Here is a 25905-nt window from a genome sequence, read left to right on the forward strand (position 1 = left end):
TCAGAGGGCTGTCACTTATTGCACAAGCGATCGGACTAACCAACACATGTTTCGAAAACAAAAATAGGGAACGGCCTCGGAGCGCGTCCAGCTCGTCACGATACGCCCGCAGCGAACGGACGTCACACAGCAACTGCAGGTTCTGACACACACACACTCACTCACTCACTCACTCACTCACTCACAAAATAGCCTATTTATGTATAATATAGTGCATAATAAATGTAGCCTTCAGTAATGTTTTTCATTGATGTTATGGCAGTCCACATTGCTGACTTGTGTGCGTCTCAAGCGCTCTCTTTACGTTCGTCCTAATGCCTGTTTAGTTGTCCGTGGATTTGCCTATGTTGAAAACGGATAAACGCCAAATATAGGCAATTTACTAACGATTCAATGAACACGTATGTCTCAAAAATCGAACAGGATTTTTTTCACAGAAGTGACAGCCCTATACGTGAGGACACCAAAGTTGCAATATAGCTATAACATTTGTTCTGCAAAAATCTCCAAAATTGTGGATTTTTTTTTTTTGCTCAACTTTTAAAAAACTATTTTATTTAATGGAACATAAAACTTGAAGGATAATATTATTTGGTATTATTATTTATATTTATTATTAAACTATTTTATGTTTTGTTATGTAACTGTTAATAAAAGTTTGATTGTTATATTGTGATTTTTCATTTAAGATCCATTAATTTCAAGCAATTTAAATAGATATATAAAATGTATAAGTTTTTTAAAAGAAGCCATTTTCGGCTTCAGTTTCGGTTTTCGGCCAAGTGCATCCTAAATTTTCATTTCGGTGCATCACTAACTACAACCATTTTGAACAGGAAAAAATCTCTTTTGGTGAATTAAAGTATTTTTCTGCAGAATACAGGCTACATACATGAAGGGAAGTATTGTCCAAATTTTACTTGTAAGTCAGTCTTACAGGAACCTTCTACGAGCTTTGGAATTTGAAAATGTCTGTTTTTAAATATTAAAAGTAATTTGAATTAAAACAAATTATACGTTTTAACGCAGTTAGTGGAATTGGCAGACGTTCCCTTGTGCATCATAAGCTGTGGTTAGCGCGACAAATCATTCTCATGTATAAATATGCAGCTACGTAGGGCCAGTTGATTTTCAATTAATATTTCATGTCGATATACAATGGTTGCATATTGTTAAAACTCATCGTCCTATAGTAAGACTATAGCCTATAACAGTGGCTTAAGGGTCAAGGGAAAACAAATGTACTGCGAAAATCGTCTTTAACATTTAAAAACAGACATTTTCAAATTCCAAAGCTTGTATAGCTACTATGAATACAATGTGTAGTCAGATAAAAATAAGCCACGCAACTGCGAAATTTCACGGTTTTTTTTTACAGGAAAAAATGCCAAGCTTATGCCATGTTAAGCTTTTTCTTTTTAACAGGCTCAGGAAGGGTAGGCTATGCCATTAACGTGAAACGCCGCGCGTCGCGTTCATATAGGCTCTTGTCTGTAGGCTATAGTTTTCCTCCCATAGAGCATATTATAAAGAAAAAGCTTCAAGTTAATGCAGTAATGACAGTGATATTTAAACTCAGTAGCCAATACACCTTATTGAACATGCAACGCGCTATTGCACGTTAAGCATTTTATAATGGTTTTCTATGGGTGTTGTTCATAATCTGTTTGCCTCTATAAAGTATGCTTTATTAATAAGGTAGGCCTATATTGTGTACTAAATTCGTGTCACCTCATCCACAAATACACATCTTACTTGTTGCATGCACAAATTCTGGCCTACATTAATACAAAATCGAGGTTTTGTATTAACAACTATGTCTCTATTTGTACAAAATGCTGCACATTCATGTGATTTTGGATTTTGCACGCAGAAGTTGTATTGTATTAGTTTAAATGTAGTGACGCACATTTGTGAATTTGTCAAATAGATGGGTAGTTGTGCACACATTAATAATTAGCACCAGACCTATTAGTTGTTTGTGTGTGGGTTGTGAAATGCTTAAAAACCGCGAAAAGAAAGTCTCAAAATCCAAATGAATCAAATGAGATCGACTCAGAGGAGACTCAATGAATGCACGCGTGCCACCTGATCCACACATGCACATCTTCTGTGTTGCATGCGCAAATTATGATACACTAATACAAAAGAAAACATTTGTATTCACAAAAATGTCTCTATTTGTACAAATTGCTTCACATTCATTCAATTTTGAATTTTGCACACACAAGTTGAAAGGCATGGATAAAACATTTCTGCAACATGTATCAAGTTCATTTATAAGTGTGCTTGCACGTGTTAATCATTTTGATACTATAATCATCCCATATTTATCAAATTCAGGAACGGGTTGGAAATGAGAGGACAAGATATGGAAATAGGAATAAAGATGTCATTATTACAAGGTTAAGAATTGGTCACACTGCATTAAATTATAGTCTTTATAAAATAGGGAAGCATGATACAGGAAACTGTGATAATTGTGAGGATTTAGAAACAGCACTCTAAGAAATTATATGTTGGCTTTAATTAACTATTTTATGTCAACCGGTCCCACATAACTGGGTTATGTTGGATTTATGTAACATTATTTATTTCAATATACTTAAGTTAATTACATAAGGTTAATCCAATGCCGTTTAGTTGAATAAGGTTAACAGTCTTAATTTTGTCCAAAACAATTAAGTTAATTAAGTTCAATTATCCTAAAATTAATATTTTTACATTCAACCAACACAAATAATCCAGTTTCATTATGAGTTTATTCAATGAATACATTCACTTTTTCTTTTTTTACAATTTTGTTTACATTTTTACAAACATTTCCAACGTGAACATGTACACAATATTTACTCTGTAAAGACTGCCTTCACTTTTCAAGAAAATAATTAAATAAATAATTTTAAAAAAGCATATTGCCTTTAGGTGAAAGGATTTATCAATCATTACTTATAAAGGTGTTCTGCAAAAAAAGCAGCAAACAATTTATCAGTTGTTTAAAACAAGACTATTATGCAAAGGAATGTAACATGGTTGATATTGAAACAAAAGTACTGTAACAGTCAACAGTGCAACATTATAGAAAGACCAGAAATGTTCCTAACCTCAGATTTCAAGAGTTTATTTTTCAGGCGTAAATAAGACCTGGCATCGAAGAACACACTTCTGCACATTGTTCAGGTTGTCATGTATTTAGATGCCTTAAATCATGATGCCAACATATTTGTAAGGATCTGTAGCCTCTGCTCCTTCATGTTTGACCACATAGATTCCTAAGGTGGTCTTGCGTACTGAGGATAGGACTTCATGTTCAACATCCTAAAAAAATACATAAAGTAACAATTAACAACAGATCAGGGGTGAAAGGGATAGTTGATTTTAGAGAAACATCCAATATTTTTTATAAATGTAAATAATTTACCATGCACTCCTTCACAAGGTTTGAGAGGGCCAGGTAAACAGCAAGTGCATTCAAGATGAATTCACCTTTTCCCAGTGGTGTCATTCTGAACAATGAGACAAATAAGCAGTGTTCAGAAGAATTAACACAAATTATGCCAAAGTTATTTCTACAAGAGCCAAAACAAAATATTATCTGCAACTGCATCTGTGAGGGCCTCAAAATTCAGAGAACCAGTACAATAAAAGTAATAAGTGGTTCTAAACCAAAAGCTTTGCTACAGAAAAGCCATTAAATAATCTTGGATGTCAGAGCTGTTCCAATTGTAGGTGCATAAATCACAAATCTGATGCTGCTGAGAAATAGGGTAAAGAGACGAACAAGCTCTGAAATTAAAACAGAATTAATCATGTACATATTAACATTCCAGAGCTTATATACAAAAATTCAAGGGATACCCAAAAGTTCTGTTTTTTTTTTTTTTTACTGACATTTATGTCATTCAAACTCCCAAAGTCTTTTTTCCTGTTTTTCCTGCTCATTTCTGTCATTACAATGACAGTCAATGGTGAATTCTTCTTCCGAAGCTTCAATAGCATCAAACAATTGCATGTGACTTTAGAAGCTTCAGAACAGGAACTCACCGTTGACTTTAATTGCATGGACAGAAATGAGCAGTACAACCACATAATTTACCTTTTTAGTTAGAAAAGCGAAAAATAAAAGGGATTCGGTGACATGAAGCAGAGTAAATGATGTTCATCTTTGGGTATACTATTTTAATCTATAGTGAATTATTGTCAGATAAAAAATGATGAAGAATATAACAGAACATACCAGATCCATAACTGATAGGATGCTTATGATCTTCTTTACCGCTGTTCCTTCTGTCTTTTTGAAATTTTTGAGGAGCTGGGTTCAGAAATGAACAAAAAGGACAAATCAGGTTGGTTGCTGATAAATTTGAGTCTTTACAATATTATCATATACCAAGACTAACAGTATTTCTTTAACAGCATTTATCTGAATTACATCTAAAATACTTCAATTTATAATTTGGAATTGCATACAATAACCATCCAAGTAATTCATCACAGATGACATTATATTATAAAGACTTACCTCTAAAGAGTGCTGGCTATCTGTTATTAAATTCAGTGACGAAACGCAGATCTTCGATCATCTCATGTCTCCTGTGCGTAAATGTTCTGTCCATCAGCACCTTGATAACCTGCATAAGTATTGAGCATATGTGGGACCACAGCGAATTCCATGTTTTAAAACTTTGTCTGTGTCCATGTACCAACCTGAAGTGTTTTAAAAGCTTAGATCTGGATGTTTGAGAAGAGCCACAATCTATGCACGTCACATGTAGGACTCCAAAATTCTGAGGAAACAAAAATGAAGATGTGAGTCTGTTACGGTTGTGATGCTTTTGTTGTTGTTCCTGCTGTCTCCTTCTTTAGGATTGGTCCTGGACTTTATGAGAAGCCGTTGGTGGTTGGACCAGAGAAAGAGGCCTGGACTATAAAATCCCCTGGAATTCCTCTGGAGGGAGCTCTCTGTTTTTTTTGCTTGCACTTTGTTGTACTGTGTGTTTGACCTGTGAAAGTGTAACACAATGTCTGCTGTGCTCTTCCTGTGTAGAGTTAACAGAGTGCTGTTAGCCACCTAATTCTTGGTGATATGTTTTTAGAGACCTCAATGCTTGTGATTACATCTGTTACATACCAGCTACATGACTTTGAGAAGCTGTAGGGGGTGAGTGCCTGGTTTTTTTTGTAGGCCAAAAGGCCTTCACTTTTCTCCTGTTTACTGGATAGTTAAGGAGATAGGGTACTTTTTCTGTATCTTTTGTTTCTTTTATTTGTGATCATTAGGGAAGTTAGCTTTCTTGTGGGAACGTTAGTTTCTGTTTGTTTGTTATTTTGGCATTAGCTCACCCCTGAAGATTTTGCTTCGTATATTGCTTTGTTTGATTTACTTGATTTACTCAAAACACTTTGTAAACTCTGAGATACCATATTCTGAAAACAATCAAGAGAGCAAGAAAAGTCAAATAAAAAGACTAACTGAAAAGCATTGTGTTGTTGTTTATGTTACTTCCCTGACCTAGACCAGGGTCCGTAACATAAATTGGGGGCTCGTCCATTGCATATCAATGAATGTAGTTGATATTAGTTATACAAGCATTTTTTGCCTGGTAATTTTTCTTTGGTGCTTGACGAATTTGAGGAGTATTAGCATGGAATTTGATTTAACGTCGTTTACATTGTCTCCTACCACGGAGGAATTTAATAAGTGTCGTAAAGCTGATTTGTTACAAATTGCAGATTTCTTTAATATTGGTGTTCATAGGGAGGGGCCAAAACGATTGGTTAAAGAAGAGTTGCATAGCAAACTGGTGGAGGCTAGAATTTTGCCAGAGGAATCTGTGGAAGGAGTAATTGAGAAGGGTGCTGAGGCAGCAGTAGATGGAGATATCTTTCCTTTTTCAAGCATAGATCCTAGTCATTCTCGATTTGATCCTATGCTGGCTATTAAATTGAAGGAGTTGGACCTGCAGTTAAAGAAACAGGATTATGACGCGCAGCTTCTTCATTTTCGGACTCTTGAGTTAGAGGCTGATAATAAATTTAAATTACGCAGTTTGGAATTGCAAGCTAGATCGTCACCTAATGTGCCTGTGCCTGTGCCCAGGTCTAGACCACCATCTCCTCGTTTGCCAGGGAATGTTCCAATTTCACCTGCACAGAATCAAAGTCCACCTGCTACCTCTTCTGTTGCGACCAGCTTTGATGTGAGTAAATACGTTACACTTGTTCCTCCTTTTAGAGAGACGGAGGTAGACTCCTATTTCGTCGCTTTCGAACGCATAGCAGCTACATTACGTTGGCCAAAAGAGTTGTGGTCGCTGCTATTGCAGTGTAAATTAGTGGGTAAAGCTCAGGAAGTGTGTACAGCTTTACCTATTGAGCAAAGTTTGAATTACGATACAGTTAAAGCTGTTTTGAGAGCGTACGAATTAGTACCTGAAGCTTATCGACAGAAATTCAGGAACCATCAGAAAATTACCAGTCAAACATTCGGCGAGTTTGCTCGTGAGAAAACGGTGTTGTTTGATAAATGGTGTGCAGCAAGCAGAGTTACAACATTTGAGCAATTACGTGAACTCTTGTTGTTAGAGGATTTTAAAAGTTGTGTTTCAGAGAACATTGTTGTATATCTGAATGAACAGAAGGTCTTGTCTGTGACTAATGCCGCTGTTTTGGCAGATGAATTTGTGCTCACGCACAAAACTGTTTTTACTCCGTCTGTGTGTAGAGAGAAACATGGTTCATCTGTTGAGTTTCCTGTGAGAAACAGCTCAAGGTTTTTTTTTAAGGGTAAAGGAAAAGGAGAGAATAGAGAAGCAGCTTCGAATGTGTTTCGTAATACCAATGTGGCTCGTGAGGGAGAGAGGCGCGTTTGTTTTTTCTGTCGCGAGCCAGGACATTTGATTGCTGATTGTAAACGCTGGAATCAGATTAAACCTCCTGAGAAACCAAAGGGAGTTGCTCTGGTTCATACTGCTCCCTCCGTGTTTAATTCTATTAATTCGCATACAAATTTATACTGCCCTTTTATTATGAACGGTGCAGTATCTCTCACAGGGGAGCAGGGAAATTTGAAGCCGATTACAATCTTGCGAGACACTGGTTCGGTTCAATCCTTTATTGTGGAAAGCGCACTAGACTTCTCAGAACAGTCATCCTGCGGATCAAGCGTGTTAATCCGTGGTATTGAGCTCGGCTGTGTTAAAGTTCCTTTGCATTCCGTTTACCTTCAATCTGATTTGTTTACAGGAATTGTAAGTTTGGGAGTACGTGCTCAGCTTCCGATAGAAGGAGTAGGTCTGATACTAGGCAATGATATTGCTGGGGGTAAGGTGTTTCCTCAGCCCATTGTTGTGGATCAGCCAGATGTGTCTGGGTTTTGTGAACAGCTTGATGTAGGTCAACAGTTTCCTTCTGTTTTTACTGCCTGTGCGGTAACCCGTGCTCAGACTAGAAAGTTTGATGATGTTTTAGATGTGTCTGAAACATTTATGACTGATAAAGTTGACAGAAATGAATGTATGCAGGATGTTTCTCCTAATGTGTGTGTTTCTGACCAGGATGTTGTAGTCCAGTTGGAGTCTATGCTTGGGGCCGGAAAAGAACAGCTGGCGGCCGCACAGAAAGCTGACCCGTCTCTAGCCAAGTGTCTCGCTGAGGCTGTACAAAAAGATGTAGTAGATAAAGATGTGGCTTATGTTTGGGAGGATGGAGTGCTTATGCGTAAGTGGTCCCCATCAGAGAAGGATCTGAGCTGGAAGACTGTGTTTCAAGTAGTGGTCCCTCATAATTATCGTGAACAGATTTTGTGTTTAGCTCATGATCATGCTCTCTCTGGTCATCTCGGAGTAAACAAGACTTTCGGTCGCATTCTTCACTATTTTTTTTGGCCTGGCTTGAAAAAAGCGGTTTCAGAGTACTGTCGATCCTGTCATGTGTGCCAGCTAGCTGGTAAACCTAATCAGGGAATTCCTAGTGCTCCTCTTCATCCTATTCCAATTGTGTCGGAGCCATTTGAGAGAATTATTATTGATTGCGTTGGTCCGTTACCCAAGACTAAGTCTGGTTATCAATATTTGCTGACTCTAATGTGTGCTGCTACTCGGTACCCCGAGGCGATTCCTATGCGTACCATTAGAGCTAAGAATGTGACTAAAGAACTGGTCAAATTTTTCTCTACATTTGGTATTCCCAGAGTTATACAGTCAGATCAAGGTACAAATTTTACCTCCAAGCTGTTTTCTCAGGTTCTGGACTGTTTGTCTGTAAAGCATAAACTTTCTAGTGCCTATCACCCAGAGTCACAGGGAGCACTAGAACGCTTTCATCAGACCTTGAAAAGTATGTTGCGTACGTACTGTTTTGAAACTGGGAAAGATTGGGATGAGGGCGTTCCCTTGGTTATGTTTGCTGTACGAGAAACCGTTCAGGAATCCTTAGGTTTTAGTCCTGCCGAATTAGTGTTTGGGCACACTGTGCGGGGCCCGTTAAAACTGTTTCGTTATAATGTCACACTAGGCAAAAATCTGTTCTGACCTTCCTTGCCTGTGCCTGGTGATGTGGTTATCTGCAAACTTGAATCTAATTGAAGGAGTTTTTTTTTTTTTTTTTTTTTTTTTTTGATGTGTAGTTGTGTTTGGTCCTGTCTTGTGATTGTATTGTCTATTTGTTTGAAAATCTGAAAATGCTACAATAAATATAATATATATAAAAAAAAAAACTGTTTCGTGAACAGTTGTTGGCAGAGACAACCCCCCAAACGAGCGTACTCGAGTTTGTGAATTCCTTCAGAGAACGCCTACGCCGAGCTCGTGAAGTGGCACTTTCGGAGTTGGGCCACACTCAAATTAAAATGAAGACCCGCTTTGATAAAAAGAGTGTTTATCGAAGTTTCCAGGAAGGTGATTTGGTGCTCGTCTTCCTTCCTCTTCCAGGGTCCTCATTGCAGGCAAAGTTCTCGGGTCCCTATACTATCAAGCAGAAATTAAGTGACACAGATTATGTCATTAATACTCCTGACAGAAAGCGAAAGACCAGAGTGTGTCACATTAACATGCTTAAGGCCTATGTAATGAGAGATGAAACTCCTAAGGATGTAGCTCAGAGTGTGCCAAAAGCCACTGATTCCATCTCTGCTGCTATGGCAGCTGTGTATTGTCCTGAGGAGGATGGGCTTAGGATGCGAGATGTATCGTGTGCTCTGTTGGACAATTCAAAGCTTTTAGTGGATTTAAAGTCCCATCTGTGTTATTTGAGTGAAGCGTGTCAAAGTGATGTTGTTGCGCTCATTGAAAAGTTTCCTGTTCTTTTTTCTGATGTGCCTAGTCAAACCACAGTGTTGGAACATGATATTGATGTGGGTGATTGCTCTCCTATCAAGCAAAATTTCTATCGTGTAAACCCCATCAAGAGAGAAATAATGCAAAAAGAGTCTGCATACTTGTTAGAACACGGTTTTGCTGTGCCAAGTTCCAGTCCATGGAGCTCACCCTGTCTGTTGGTGCCTAAATCAGATGGGAAATTTCGGTTTTGCATAGATTACCGCAAGGTAAATTCCATCACGAAACCTGATTCCTATCCTTTACCAAGGATGGATGATTGTATTGATAGGGTTGGCGCTGCAAAGTTTGTAACCAAGCTTGACCTGTTAAAAGGTTACTGGCAGGTACCCTTGACCGCCAGGGCTTCAGAAATCTCTGCCTTTGTTACGCCTGATCATTTCCTGCAGTACAAGAGGATGGCTTTCGGGATGCGAAACGCACCCGCCACTTTCCAACGCCTAATGAGAATAGTGCTGGCTGGGTTAGAAAACTGTGAGGCATACCTGGATGACATTGTCGTTTATTCATCTGATTGGGAACAGCATCTAACAAGTCTTTATGCAGTTTTTCATCGACTAAGTGATGCATCTCTTACATTGAATCTTGCCAAATGTGAGTTCGGTAAAGCGGTCGTGACATATCTTGGGAAATGTGTGGGTCAGGGACAGGTGCGTCCTGTCAATGTGAAAATTGAGTGCATAATTGATTTTCCAGCTCCCAAAACGAAACGAGAGCTGCGTCGTTTCTTGGGAATGACGGGATATTACCGTGCGTTTTGCAAGAATTTTGCTGAAGTTGCATCACCCCTTACTAACTTACTGAGTCAATCCAAAGTTTTTGATTGGAGTTCAGAATGTCAGGCAGCTTTTGATGCTGTTAAAACGTTGCTGCGTAGTGCCCCAGTTCTATCAGCTCCGAATTTTTCACGACCATTTAAATTGGAAGTGGATGCGAGTGAGGTGGGAGCAGGCGCAGTCCTTATTCAGGAGGATGTTACTGGAATTGATCACCCAGTATGCTATTTTTCAAGGAAGTTTACGAAATCGCAACGACATTATAGTACAATCGAAAAAGAGGCTCTTGCACTGTTGCTTGCACTTCAGCATTTCGAAATTTATCTTGATGCTTGTAATGTCCCTATCCTGGTGTATACTGACCATAATCCCCTGGTTTTTCTGTTCCGGATGTCGAATTCAAATCATAGACTGATGCGCTGGTCTCTTTTGATACAAGGTTTTAATTTGGAAATTCGGCACAAGAAGGGATGTGAAAATGTGCTTGCCGATGCCTTGTCACGTGCACCATGTAACCTTGAGGATTAAGAATTGTTTTGTGATTACAAATAATTATTTGTAATTTTAAGGGTGGGGGTGTTACGGTTGTGATGCTTTTGTTGTTGTTCCTGCTGTCTCCTTCTTTAGGATTGGTCCTGGACTTTATGAGAAGCCGTTGGTGGTTGGACCAGAGAAAGAGGCCTGGACTATAAAATCCCCTGGAATTCCTCTGGAGGGAGCTCTCTGTTTTTTTTGCTTGCACTTTGTTGTACTGTGTGTTTGACCTGTGAAAGTGTAACACAATGTCTGCTGTGCTCTTCCTGTGTAGAGTTAACAGAGTGCTGTTAGCCACCTAATTCTTGGTGATATGTTTTTAGAGACCTCAATGCTTGTGATTACATCTGTTACATACCAGCTACATGACTTTGAGAAGCTGTAGGGGGTGAGTGCCTCGTTTTTTTTGTAGGCCAAAAGGCCTTCACTTTTCTCCTGTTTACTGGATAGTTAAGGAGATAGGGTACTTTTTCTGTATCTTTTGTTTCTTTTATTTGTGATCATTAGGGAAGTTAGCTTTCTTGTGGGAAAGTTAGTTTCTGTTTGTTTGTTATTTTGGCATTAGCTCACCCCTGAAGATTTTGCTTCGTATATTGCTTTGTTTGATTTACTTGTTTTACTCAAAACACTTTGTAAACTCTGAGATACCATATTCTGAAAACAATCAAGAGAGCAAGAAAAGTCAAATAAAAAGACTAACTGAAAAGCATTGTGTTGTTGTTTATGTTACTTCCCTGACCTAGACCAGGGTCCGTAACAGAGTCAAATAATAATAATAATACAAAAAAAAAAAAAACTGTAGTAAAATTATTTTGGATGACCTAATAAGCTTACCAGATGCTACAGTAGATGCCATCTTACTCGAGTCAGTGTCAAACGTGTTTATTGCCATATGCCTATGCATTCTGTGTTTCAAAAGTTTCAGAGTTATTATTTGACATTAAATAAAAATGCTCAACATTAAGGAAGTTATTAATTTTGGGGCACAACATGGAGAAACTCTTCTTAACTAGCAATTTTATAAAAAAAATAAGGTCATTTGCCATTTTTTGTATGGGTAAATTCAAATATTATCAAAGTTCAGCAAGTTTAAAAGCTCACATAAGAGCTAAAAAACGCTAGCAGCTAACAACACCACTTGAGGACAAGTGCTAAAGCAACTTCAATAAATACCAACAAAAACAGCGATTGACTATTCTAATTTACTGACAGCATCAATATTAAAAGATAGGAAGTAAAATAACTCACCTTTTGGTCCAGATAAATACAAAATGTTGATTGCAGCCTCCGTTTGAGTATGATTTGATTCCCACAAAATGGAGAACGAGTGCTAAGAGATGAGCTACGCATTAATGTTCTTTGAAATATTTGCGCATGCGCATATATAGCTCCACCTGTTGACCAAAGTGCGGTACTGCAGCGGTAACACAACTGCATTTCGTTAATTTAACTTAAGTGAGTTGTGTAAATTTGAGAAATGACTTTTTCTAATTCTGTCAACACAACTGTTTTAGTTTTAATGCACAAACACAAGAACATTATTTAATTTGAGCATAGTTACATTTCTTTGGTTCAACAACAGCCATGTTTCATTTTTTAGAGTGAGTGCAGCATATTCTTTTAGAAAGTGCTGCATATGAAAGGGAGAGACAACAGTTAAGTCAAGAGTTACGATGGATGGGAGTTGATACAATTTCAATATAAGTATTGTTAGTAAATGGGTCAAGACAATCAAGAATTCATGAATTAATATTTAAATATCTAAATAAAACAGGAATAATAAATAGAATTTTTTTTCTTCCAAAGCCAAGTATACTCCACACTCCAGATCAGTAGGTGGCTGAAATGCACCATTTATGTTGGTCTGCCAATCCGCCATTAAACACCAGAAGAAGAAAAAGAAAAGTTTCAGCGTCGAGTCTTCTGAGGTGAGGAGAGCAGTTCACGGTATTTCTCACATTTACACAACCATCACACACACTTTATACAGTTTGATTAAGCGACAGACTCATTTCTGTATTGTTTTCATCGATCACAGCGATACTTGTGCGTCTTTTCTGGCGTCTTCCTTCTGAAATAAACATTTAGTGCAGCAGCAGCGAGCATGAGGAGAATATGTTGAGTTCATTCAGACCTGAGCGAGTTTGTGTTCGTTTGTGTGATTGTCTCGATGTTTGTGTGAGAACTGTTACTGAATGTCAAGAGTTAAGAGGTAAAGTTTGAGATCTGTGAGGGGAATTGATGTGAATTGATCTCTTACTTTACGTTGAGCCTATAATGAGCCACGTGAGACATTAAATCAACTCTTAAATGTTAATATTAATAAATGAATAGCGCTTTACTCTTTGAACAATATTGCTTTGTGATGCTCTTTATTTTTAAACGTTTTATGATCAGTTTCAGCGCACACAAAATGTAATATTTTAACAATTTAAGTACTTCGTGATTGTCATAAAATGTAACTATTCAAATGTACATATTATGCTTCTGTAATTATTTATCTGTAGAGCAGTTTTACAGGCTTTTATCATGTATCCTGACTCAAATAATGTGTTTCTAACAGCAAACACTCAGAATAAAGTGAGATGATCTGCTGATGATCCTGAATGGCTTGTTGAATGAGTGTTGATAGTCTGAGGCTCATCAATATGAACAGATCTGCTGAAAACACTCTTTATTTCATGACAATAGTTCCTGTTTTCACCTCATTTATTAGATCTCCTGTAAATTCGTCATCAGTGAAGTTCCTCCCACTGCAATTCTCCAATAAATGCTGGAAAACAAGTGAAGACGAGCATCAGAGCATCAGGAAGAGCTGAAATCTGCAAAGACTGAGTTTATTAAAGAGGACAGTGAGAACATGAGTGATCCAGAACCCTGCAGAATGAAACACACTGAAGATCCTGAAGAACAAAGAGGTTGGTGTTTATTCTTCATTCATTCATGATGCTGAAGAACATTCATGTTAGAAACATTCAAGCACTTCATCACATTTAGATTTAAACAGTTACACTATTTATTTATTGTTTATTTAACAGGGACAAATGCATTGAACATTGATTTATAAAGAATACAAAGTAGATGCCATGCATGCAGGTTTATTATAGTCATGACTAATTTGCAAACCCTGTCCCTGGTTAGGCTTGTAAAATTAAAACAGAAATTACAGAGTATTGAATTTAAAAGATTATAACTATTAAAATACATACAATAAATACATCCTATACATGCAATAAGATATGGGCTTAAATAGATGTAGAAATCTAGACACATTTAACAATACAAAAACACGAAACTTTATGTTTGTATGTGTTGTGTTGTATCCTGTACAGTCAGTGTTCACACAATTGTTTCAGTTTCAGCCATTGCTGTAAATGTGCATTAAAAACCTTGAGCTCTGTTAATGTTTTCCACAATTTGCCTCTTACTGAAAATGATGTCTGACCAAATGTTGTTCTACGTTTTGCGGCTGTACAGTTTCCACTTATTGTGCCTCTAGTTCTTATTCCGCTCTTTTGTTTCACTACTAGTTGACAGAATATTTCTGGTGCAAGGTTGTTCACACACTTAAAAAGTAGGTTTAGAAATGAATAATTTACAAAATTGTCAAAACTCTAAACATTATGCTTCCTTAGAATGAGGCAATGGTGCCATCTTACAGGTTTCTGGTCCATTACTTTTAATGCCTGTTTATATAATGACCTAACGGGTGTAATTGTTGTTTGATTGGCCTGACTCCAATCAGTAATGCAATATGGTGGATGAGTAAATATCAGAGAATGCATAAACTGCCTTAATGAGTAGGCCTATCTATAGTCTTATTAATGGGAAGCAGTTTAAATTTGTCTTCTTGACAGTTCTGCACAGTCTCTTTACATGTCTATCAAACTTAAGATGAGAATCTAAAGCACCCCATAGAAATTTTACTTCATGTACCTCATCTATCTCCTTCTCATCAATCTTTATTCTAAAATTTTCCATTGACCTTTCTTTTTTATTGAAAAGCACATAGAGACTTTCTTATTCTGTCTTTATAGATATGGAAAATAAGTATAAGGAAAGTATTCAGATTTTCACAGATGGGTCAAAGGACATGCAAACAGATGCAACAGGAGCTGCAGTTGTTGTTCCTAGATATCAGGTGGAATTTAGTAAAAGAACAACTGATAGTCTGAGTGTGTTTGCAGTTGAACTGTTTGCCATATTGATGGCGTTGGAATGGACATATTAGTGAGAAGGACATCTTAATATGTAGTGACTCCAGGGTTTCCCATACATTCATTAATTTGTGGCGGCCCGCCACATATCAACGCTGACCGCCACAGATTGATTCAGATTTTTTAACTATTTAATATGGGTAAAATTGTATTTTATTCGCGCTGCTTGCTCCCCCTCTCTCTCACAAACTGACACTGGAGGCACGACTAGCCCCTCCTTCTCTTACCGCACGATCTGAATCAAAACATGAGCAAGAGGGCGGATTGTTTGTTTGTGCTTAATGCTTATTCCCCCAGCGAAGATTCCAGAATCAATCCGGAGTTGAATGGTTAGTACAGTGTGTGCAGAATTATTAGGCACGTTTATTTTCTGATCATATTTTATTCCCAGGAATATTTTGCCAATTCCAAACCATATTAATCTTAATAACTACTATTAATTTTGTATTTAATCATTTATAAGTGATATATAATTGTTCATGAAGGCTGGAAATGAAAAATGTCTTATTTTCAGGTGTGCAGAATTATTAGGCAAGTTTTCTTTTACAGATAAAATAAGCCAAAAAAGAGATTTAACAAAGACTGAAAAGTCAAAAATTATTAAATCCCCATAAGAACAATGCAATATTAATGTAATACTAGAGATTGCAGTTAAGGCATGACCATTGGACAGTGAAATGCTCATTGGGTCAGCAGGGTCAGACAAAAACAGGTGGAGAAGAAAAAACACATGTTAACTGCAAAAGAATGAAGAATTCTAGTGAAGAATTAAGTGTGAAACCATCAGGAACCCTTAAGTCTCCAGCGCCACCATTTTCCAGAACTGCAACCTACCTGGAGTCTCCAGAAGAGCAAGGTGTTAGGGTCTCAAAGACTTGGGTTAGGCAAAGAATCCTAAAAAATGACCCCCTCTTAATAAGAATCACAAGCTGAAGTGTTGTGAAATACATGAAGACTGTTTTTTTTATAGGCTTTATAGACAGACAGATTGAGAGTGACTCTTGAAGGACCAGCACCATATCCTCTTCTACCACTATTTGAAGAATTCATCTTCCAGAATCTGACAGTAAGTTTTATGAGTTAATTTTTAGTCCATCTCTGCAAAACGGACATCAGGGTAGGAGAGGGACTAAAAATAAACTCCCAAAACTTATTAAAACATATTCTAGAAGATGAATTCTTCAAATAGTGGTAGAAGAGGATGTGGTGCTGGTCCTTCAAGAGTTTTTTTCTATAAAACCTATAAAAAAACAGTCTTCATGTATTTCACAACATTTCAGCTTGTGATTCTTATTAAGAGGGGGTCATTTTTTAGGATATATATATATATGATATATTTAACTTTGTCCCCGGTCCCCAAAAACCACACCACCGCAAATAGAATCTAATTCTGTGGGAAACACTGGACTCTGTGGCAGCTCTTATAAGCATGAAGACAGGTGTAACTAAAAGTCATCTAGACATTTTGTATAAAGTGTTATTTGTGAACTCAAGACTAGTTAGACAGGGGAAAAATGACATATTTCTGTGGCTCCCTGCACACTCTGGAATTCAGGGAAATGAGAAAGCAGATAAGGTGGCAAGAGAAGCAGTTAAAAAAGGAGATTAGAGGGGAAAGGTGTGGAGAAGTAGAAAGCAACAATGTGAGTGACCACGGGCAGCACATCGTAGATATTTCTGAAGTGCATAGTTGTCGTCTGTGTCGTTATGTGCATGTGTGCGTTCAGAGACATGTGAGTAACCTGGTCTTAATGTTTACATATACAGTGCTATGCATAAGTTTAGACACCCATGCTAAAGTTGACTAAAAAGAGGAATAAAAAATCATCTTTTGGAAATTGAACTTAATGCCTTAATTTAAAAAATGAGGAAAAATCCAACCTTTAAGGACACCAATTTTCTTTGTGAATGAATAATGTATCGTAAATAAATAAATGTTCTTCCTTAAAATACAGGGTGCAAAAGTTTGGACACCCCTATGTTAAATTCCCATAGAGGCAGGCAGATTTTTATTTTTAAAGGCCAGTTACTTCATGGATCCAGGATACTATGCATCCTGATAAAGTTCCCTTGGCCTTTGGAATTAAAATAGCCCCACATCATCACATAGCCTTCACCATACCTAGAGATTGGCATGGGGTACTTTCCATAAGATCATCTCTCAATGCAAATCAAACTAGCTATTAGGCTAACTGAAATAAAACCATGCCAATCTCTAGGTATGGTGAAGGCTATGTGATGATGTGGGGCTATTTTAATTCCAAAGGCCAAGGGAACTTTATCAGGATGCATAGTATCCTAAAAAAAATTTAAAAGAAATACTTAAAAATAAAAATCTGCCTGCCTCTATGGGAATTTAACATTAATTAATTTAATATTAATCTAATTGAGAAAACCACTTTTATGATCCCAGTCTAAGGTTAGCCTACAATTTAAATTTCTGGATTGTTTTGAAATAAAGTTTTTAAAGAGTAATATAAAGTAATGTTTATTTCAGAGTGAATTTATTTTTTCAGATTACATGATTTGTCAGTGTATTTTACAGTTCTTTAAAGTAGGTAATGCAGAATAGGTGTTCATATTTCACTCTCTTAGTGTTCATGTTGTAACTCTGTGTTGGTAGCCTGGGTGCCAGCCCGAACCCCGCCCACAATATTTTTTGGTCGGGAAGTTCGGTCTGGACAAAAATAGTTCGGACCAATCAAATTGTCAGGGGCGGGCTTTATACGATGATGGACAGATGAGCAACGGTAACGTAATCACCCACGTCACCAAAGAGCGCTTGATTTGAATTAGTTTACAACAAAGACGAGTGCAGCTGGAGAATTGAGATTTCACGAGTTCACATTTACAAATAAGTCAGATAGAATAAATGCGTATATAAGATTTCACGAGTTCACACAAATAAGTCAGATAGACTAAATGCGTATATGACGTGCTGTCCGAGGGCTGTGGGCTCGGTAGCCATACTCCCCCCGTGTTCCTGGTTGTGAGAGAACAAGACAAGAGTGAGGATTCGGGGTGGTGGAGGGATGCTGAAAAACTGTCAAGGAGTGTTAGGTAAGTTGACAGAGTGAATATGCTTCCTCATGCTGATAGATAGGGTAACGTTAGACATGGTATTGTTTGATGACAAGTTGATATTGGATTGATTATTTGTACGTGCTCCTCCCAAACTTTGTTTATGAAACATCATGTGTAGATTCCGCCATCGCGTCCGTTATTGAAGATATCGACAGCGCATTCATTTTAAAAGAGGAACAGAGAGCCGCGACATTTTGTTGGTTGAAAATATGAATGAAGAACATGCGTCATTTACTCCGTTGCTCTGATTGGTTGTAGGTCTATCCAATTGAGTGCAGAGTTTTTTTTTTCCTGGTTCGATTGAGACACGCCCCATAATCAAATCTCTATGGAGCAGTCTCAGACTCACATTCTGACTAGAATATGAGTATGACGAAGTCAGGCTACTGTGTTGGTGTTGCGAGAGGCAACACTCTTGAAAGTGTCGAACTAACACTTTGAGGGTTGTTCCCATATTTACACATTTAAAGTGTTGAAATTAAGTACATTGGTGTTGATTTCCGGATCTCAAATTCACTGTGTAGTGATTAATTTAGTTATTATAAGATCAAACTATATATTTAGATTAGAGCCCGACCGATATGGATTTTTGGGCGCCGATACCGATAAAAAAAAGCCAGATACCGATATATCGGCCGATATTATTTGTGTGTATATTATAATACAGTAGCAATATTATTTATGTGTATTATAGTATAGTAAGTTTGGACACTTTCCAATTGGTGTGTACAAACTTTTGATGGGTACTGTATGTAGAATACACAGTATAAACAGAATAAATATATAAACGTTTTGCAATGATAACTCAAATGTGGTGATCAAACACTTGTGTGACAAAGATATGTAATGGAGGCAGGGTGAATGATAGAATGAGAATTTGAGCTGTAACCAAACTAGTTTGCATTGCATTTTATATTATATTATATTCTAAATACTCTTCTATTTTTAATCTTCATTTAGTGGAGGAAGAACTCAGATCTTTTTAGTAAAGTAAAATTAATAATATCATAATGAAAACGTTTATAATTAAATATGTACAGTAGTTTTATACTATTTTAAATTAGTAAGCAAAATGTACTAAACGTGAAACTAGTAGGGGTGCGCCGATCCGATATTCGGTATCGGTATTAGTCCGATACTGGCCAAAATCACTGGATCGGATATTGCATGAATCGCGGGAGTATAACCCGATCCGATACGATCACGTCCCTTAGTCCTAAATTGTCATACAAATGCTTAAAGGGGGGGTTGAAATGCTCATTTTCACTCAATCTCCTGTTAATCTTGAGTACCTATTGAGTAGTATTGCATCCTTCATATCTCCAAAACGTCTTTAGTTTTATTATATTTATAAAAGAAAGATAGGCTGTACCGAGTCTTTCCGGAAAAAACCGAGCGGCTGGGGGCGGGCCGTGTGGGCGGTGTGCTATAGCTGTGCTAACCGAGCTAACAACAACACAGAGAGACATTTGAAGCACTTTACTCACCGCATGCGACAGCGAACCTTTATCATTGTGACTGCTCAATCCTTAAGCATTAGACGATCTGCAAATCCGTCGATCTGGGCTTTGTTTATAAAACAATCATCGTCGAAATGCAGGGAACAAAGAGTCTTGCACAACCTCTGTTGATGCTTCGAAAAAACAAACTCCATCCACTGTTCCCTTAACGCTGGGTTCTTTGGGAATCTGTGCAGGGTTGTCTTGCCCTGGCAACCAAAAACCCACTTCTTTGGTGACATTGACTTCCCTAAAAGCCGGGCAGGGCGCTTTGAGGTAACGTACTGTACTGCTTTCGCTCTCTTCTCTCTCTGGTCTATGAGTGCGCGCACGCGCCCGCGGAGAAGTGCCCTTAGGACCCATATAAGGAAATTCCACCCTATCTTACGTAAGACAGAGCCATACTTGAAAAAATAAAAATTAAGCAGCAGTATTGCACAACTGAGTCATGTTGTGGGCTACTTATTTCTTCCTTTAGGAAAGTAGAACATTTATTGCACTGTTTGAGCATGATGCTTTTTAGATGGCTAGGTTAAGCACAGTGCATCCTCCTGACAAATGTGTTATTAACAGCTTAATTAAGAAAAAATATATGGTATTGTATCGGTATCGGTATCCACAGATACTCAAGTGTGTGGTATCGGTATCGGACATGAAAAAGTGGTATCGAGCCACCCCTAGAAACTAGGCTACAAGGCTGGACCCGAATATTCGTTCGGTGGGTTGGTATTCGATTTGACATTCGAATATTAGTTGTTGTTGTTTTTTTCACATCTGGGATCCCCCGCGAAACGGTTCTCATTCGTGCTTGAATAAGGCCGGCGACACACTGACTGCGTGGCATGGCCGTTTTTATTTCGGCTCCCATGTTAACAGGTTGGAGTTTGCACACTGCCTGCGTGAGACACGCGTCTCTCAGGCGCGGCTCGAGCCACGCGGAAAACGCGTGCATGCTAGAAATAGAACCGACGCGCAAGTCTTCTCTGGCAAGAGCGCAGAACAGCGGAGTTTGTATGGACCGAAGTGCATGCCTGAGCTTGTGTTTTGGATTAAGCTGTGTTGCTTTGACATTGTGGAAAATAGAAGAATAGAAACAAAATGTATTAGAATTTTTACCCGTTATTATCAATCTAAATTAATCTCGTTTTTTAATTTAACTTAATTTCGTTTTTCTTTATTTAAATTTCGTTTAATTTCTTTATTTAAATTTCGTTTAATTTCTTTATTTAAATTTCGTTTAATTTCTTTATTTAAATTGAGTTTTTCTTTATTTAAACTTCGTTTAATTTCTTTATTTAAATTTCGTTTAATTTATTTAAATTTCGTTTAATTTCTTTATTTAAATTTCGTTTAACTTTATTTAAATTTCATTTTTCTTTATTTAAATTTCATTTTTCTTTATTTAAATTTCGTTTTTCTTTATTTAAATCTACCCTTGACTGTGTCAGTAATTTTGTTAGTCAGAAAAATATTAGACTACCTTAAAAGTATTGCTTAATTTAACAGACCTGTGTGTGTGCGTTTTATATCACTAACAGTGTCCGTTCTCGGACGCGTTCTCTGCCCGCGTGAGGTGCGCCGCTTCCCGCTCGCGCTGTTCTGTAGTTTACTAAAAGTGTATTAATTCTGAACGTGTCGCGTCTCCATCTGGCTACTTTTAATGCAAAATAGCCCTATATAAAGTGTTAATTACATAAATTATTGGAATATTGCTTGATGTTGTAACGTAGCAGAATGAGCTTTAACACTGTGTCTACACCAGACGCGCTGTTATTTTTTTGCCACTTTTGCCAGTTCTTTGTAACAGCTTTTAGGTGCTTTATTGGCAGCGCCATCCTTACATAAATCACTGCACGCTGCATTTTTTTTAAATATTAATTTATCGGCCGTTATAAATGCCGATACCGATAGTTAGGAAAATGCCTAATATCGGCCGGGCTCAAATTTAGATTAATTTGGACATTATGCTGCTGTAATCTGTAGTGGTTGAGGAAGATGAGTGTCATTGTTTTGTGTTATTGATGATTTATCCATGTCATAGTTTGAGAAATAAGAGTATTGTCTTTCAGTGGAGCAGTTTAACAGGCTTTTATCATCTATCCTGACTCAAATAATGTGTTTCTAACAGCAAACACTCAGAATAAATTGAGATGATCTGCTGATGATCCTGAATGGCTTGTTGAATGAGTGTTGATAGTCTGAGGCTCATCAATATTAACAGATCTGCTGAAAACACTCTTTATTTCATGACAATAGTTCCTGTTTTCACCTCATTTATTATGCTGATGTCTTCAGATCTCCTGTAAATTGACACTTAAAGCTCATTTCATTGGTGTCAGCAGACTGAGGGGATTTGCTGCTTACTATATGTACATTTATTTCTGTGTTTATGATTTTAACTGTTTTTCTTGCCATTTTTCATATTGGGAAGAATTTAAATTAGTTATATATTTTTTTTTATTTCTAGATGCCTGTATTTTAATGAAGAAACAGAATAATGTTAGGATTAGCAATACAAATAATGAATGGATTGTTATTTCTCACAGGGTTATTCACTTGAGGTTGTGTTTCTGGTGTCCCACTTTCACATGCGTATGAATGGAAGTCAGTGCAAGGAAAAGTCTAGTGTGAACGGCCATTAATAATTCAAAACGTTTTTAGTAAAATCATTATCAATCTCAAAGTTGGTGTCAAAATATGGCAACAATGGGATTTGTCCCTGGATTCAGATTCGATAATGTTTTAAAAATAATTAGAAGAAAAATGTCCCTCATTCAAGGAAATTTTCAAGTGTCAGTTAGTATAAAAACAAACTCAGTAACTGATATATTTTTGATTTTGGGCAGATCAGTGAAGCTCCTCCCACACCAATTGCATCATCAACGAAGCTCCTCCCACATCAGTCACATGGTCAGTGAAGCTCCTCACACATCAATTCTCCAATAAATGCTGTAAATTCCCATCAGCTACAAGTGAAGACGAGCATCAGGAAGAGCTGAAATCTGCAAAGACTGAGTTTATTAAAGAGGACAGTGAGAACATGAGTGATCCAGAACCCTGCAGAATGAAACACACTGAAGATTCTGAAGAACAAAGAGGTTGGTGTTTATTCTCCATTCATTCATGATGCTGAAGAACATTCATGTTAGAAACATTCAAGCACTTCATCACATTTAGATAAACAGTTCAACTATGAAATGGTACAGAATGTTCTTGGTTTTTCTTCAACAAATGGTCAGTAAAGGGAGGTTTGAGAAATGTTGATATTGATTATCAACATACTATTTTAACTGATAAATAATCAATTTATAAAAAGGCATCAAATTATCATAATAATAAAAACAGTTGTCTACTTTCTACTATTACTTTAGGGCTCACTTTCATGTCCTTTCAATTTGTATTTCTTTCAGTGTATTATTTTGATGTACTGAATTGTACTTAATACATTTTTCTTTCATGTCAGACCTGATGGAAGAGAGCGAGGAGAGTGAAGAACTGAGTGAAGTGAAGGAGGAGAGAGAAGAACTGAGTGAAGTGAAGGAGGAGAGTGAAGAACTGAGTGAAGAGGAGGAGGAGAGTGAAGAACTGAGTGAAGTGAAGGAGGAGAGAGAAGAACTGAGTGAAGTGGAGGAGGAACATCATGTCAAACCTGGAGAAAAACCTCTGAGTCGCTCAAAGACTAAAAACACATTTTTAAAGGAAAGAAGAGCCAAGAAATCTTTCACCTGCTCTCAGTGTGGAAACAGTTTCACATGCAAACATAGTCTTGATGTTCACATGAGAGTTCACACTGGAGAGAAACCATTTAAGTGTGATCAGTGTGGACAGAGTTTTGCTTTTAAAAGTACACTGAAGCTACACATGATGATCCACACTGGAGAGAAACCGTTCTCATGTGATCAATGCGGCAAAACATTTATCTGTGTATCAGAGCTGAAGAAACACCTGACAGTTCATACGAAGGAGAAGCCGCATTCATGTTCTGTGTGTGGAAAGAGTTTTTCACTGCTGCTATATTTACATAGACACGAGAAAATACACACTGGTGTGAGAGAGTACATGTGCTTTGAGTGTGAGAAGACTTTTACTACAGCGGGCGGTTTAAAACGGCACCAGAGAATTCACACTGGAGAAAAACCTTACAAGTGTTCACACTGTGATAAGAGATTCAGTCAGCCAGCAAATCTGAAAACACATGAGAGGATCCACACTGGAGGGAAACCTTACACGTGTGATCAGTGTGGGCAGAGTTTTGCTCTTAAAAGTACACTGAAGCTACACATGAGAGTTCACACTGGAGAGAAACCGTTTAAGTGTGATAAATGTGGGAAAGATTTCAGTCGATCTTCACACCTTAAATTACACATGATGATCCACACCGGAGAGAAGCCGTTCTCATGTGATCAGTGCGGCAAAACATTTATCTGTGTATCAGAGCTGAAGAGACACCTGACAGTTCATACGAAGGAGAAGCCGCATTCATGTTCTGTGTGTGGAAAGAGTTTTTCACAGCTGCAATATTTACATAGACATGAGAAAATTCACACTGGTGTAAAAGAGTACATGTGCTTTGAGTGTGAGAAGACTTTTACTACAGCGGACGGTTTAAAACTGCACCAGAGAATTCACACTGGAGAAAAACCTTACAAGTGTTCACACTATGACAAGAGATTCAATCAGTCAGCAAATCTGAAATCACATGAGAGGATCCACACTAGTGTAACGACTGAGTGCAAATCAAACACAAATGAAGCTTCCAGGTGTTTTGTTCAAACATAACTCCACACAGGACTCAACATTCCAGAACTTAAATCACCAATCCAGAGCCATAAAATCAGGCTTCAGCCAGTTTACGCTAACCAACGAAAACCCCCAGCTAAGAACTTTATGGCCATGCGGGCTTCAAAGAGATGAGCCCAACTAAAGGAAGAACGTGTCAATGTTAGATTGGTTCCAAAGACTGATTGGTTCAGAGATGGCTAAAGCTCTGTGCTCGATCAAGATAACAGCAGAGAAGCTGCTGGACTCCACACAGACACAAAGCAGACCCCAGTCTCCTTAAGGAGACCTATGAATGACCCAGTGTTGAAATCACTTCAAACCAAAGAGACTGAGACTTTGACTCTGGGATAAAATTATCCCAGAACAATTGTCGATGGACTTATAATCAAACATCATGCAACTACATAATTCTGTTGTTTTTACAATATGTGTGCATGTCTAATATGCTTAGATCCCATATAATTCATGTAATTGTTGTAACTATTAGATGCTTGAAAGTGTGTCGTGCTTCCTATCGTATCGTATGTTCTTAATTCAAAAGATGGCTTGCGTGAAATCTGTGTGAAATGTTCTGTATTCTTATAATAGTAATAATGTCTAAACTGTGGCCTCTTTCCTCTCTGCTAGAGCTTAGAGAGTAAGGAGAGCACAGATAAGCTTGATTTATGATAAGAGATGAAGAGAATGCCACCTCCTAAATTAAGCCAGTGTCTTAATTGGTCAGTTCTCTTAGGATGCTGGACAAACATGAGTTTAAAAATCTTAGACCCGAACAAAGTTTGCGCGCTCTCTCGGTGAAAGAATTTTCAACAAGGTTGAAAAGGTGCGCGAAGGGAGAAGAGAACAGAAAGACAGTAACCATGTAGAAGCGCAGAGACAAAGAACCCAAATCAAGATCAGAAGAACGGGTTCAACAGCTTCATTCAAGCCATCTAACTACTCTCGTCTCAATTTCCTTTCTTTTCTTAGTTTCTTATTTTCCGTTGTGAGTCTCAGTTCTAAGTTAAGTTTTGTCACAAGATTTTGGCCCACGTTTCTTCTGCAAAGCCAGCTTCAACAAAGACTTTCATTCATTCGCCAGCACACCACGTGATTGGCCGCCCCAGACATCTGTTCAAGCACGAGGACATCAACCAACGAACGCCGACAAAAGGGAATCCCTACGCAACACAACACAAGTAACCTCCAGACCAAAAGCTGAACTGGTGTATTGTATTGATTTAATAACCCGCCTAAGAAGGGTTAAATTAATGATTGATGGTTCGTTCAGGTTATGTCTTATAAGTGCATAGAATCTTGGGATTTCATCATCTCACTCTTAAACTCACTCTTTCCTCACTCTCTTCCTTTCTGCAACTCGTGTGTGTGCGCGTGTGTTTGTGTTAGATATTAGTTTTAGTCTGTGTTAGAATAATCAATAAAGTCTTGTATTTTTAAAGAGAAGTGTTACTTGTGTTATGTGCTTACAAAATTAATGTCTTAAACTGCTGATCTAAGTTACCTTGTTAACTATAGTGTTTCACTATAGTTTGGATATTTATATCCGTTGAAGAATTACAGCCAGTTCAAATGAACCGCGAACGAGTCATTTGCTCGGTTGTAATAAGTGATTCTTTCGAATTCCCTATAAATTAATTAATAATCCCTTTGAGCTAAATTGACCAGTCAGAATCACTCT

General features: G+C 37.6%; 1 protein-coding gene and 1 long non-coding RNA gene across 3 annotated transcripts; one reads left to right on the top strand and one right to left on the bottom strand.

Moving 5' to 3' along the window:
• Window positions 1–2744: 2744 nt before the first annotated feature.
• On the bottom strand, window positions 2745–12006 carry LOC307165150. The gene is made up of 4 exons (XR_013822419.1): window positions 11894–12006; window positions 4523–4787; window positions 3422–4312; window positions 2745–3318 (listed from the first exon to the last, which is right to left on the bottom strand). It is a non-coding gene; the product is annotated as an uncharacterized lncRNA (long non-coding RNA).
• Window positions 10860–25662, top strand: LOC307162340 (uncharacterized protein). 2 transcript variants are annotated; one of them, XM_079877587.1, is made up of 5 exons: window positions 10860–11033; window positions 12452–12573; window positions 13362–13563; window positions 22292–22543; window positions 22909–25662. In XM_079877587.1, exons 4-5 carry the CDS (start codon window positions 22486–22488, stop codon window positions 24222–24224), a joined length of 1374 nt encoding a protein of 457 aa, XP_079733713.1. In that variant the 5' UTR covers window positions 10860–11033; window positions 12452–12573; window positions 13362–13563; window positions 22292–22485; the 3' UTR covers window positions 24225–25662. The 2 variants fall into 2 exon arrangements, with proteins under 2 accessions (XP_079733713.1, XP_079733714.1); XM_079877588.1 differs by lacking the exon at window positions 10860–11033 and having other exon boundaries at window positions 12530–12592.
• The last annotated feature ends 243 nt before the right edge of the window (window positions 25663–25905 follow it).

Source organism: Squalius cephalus, assembly GCF_949319135.1.
Source record: "Squalius cephalus genome assembly, chromosome: 1".
Classification (NCBI taxonomy): domain Eukaryota; kingdom Metazoa; phylum Chordata; class Actinopteri; order Cypriniformes; family Leuciscidae; genus Squalius; species Squalius cephalus.

Bases quoted from the DNA above. Each gene is read 5' to 3' on its own strand.
- LOC307162340 (XM_079877587.1), top strand. From the start codon at position 22,486: ATGAGTGATCCAGAACCCTGCAGAATGAAACACACTGAAGATTCTGAA. The intron at 22,544-22,908 runs GTTGGTGTTTAT...CTTTCATGTCAG, and splicing joins AGATTCTGAAGAACAAAGAG to ACCTGATGGAAGAGAGCGAG.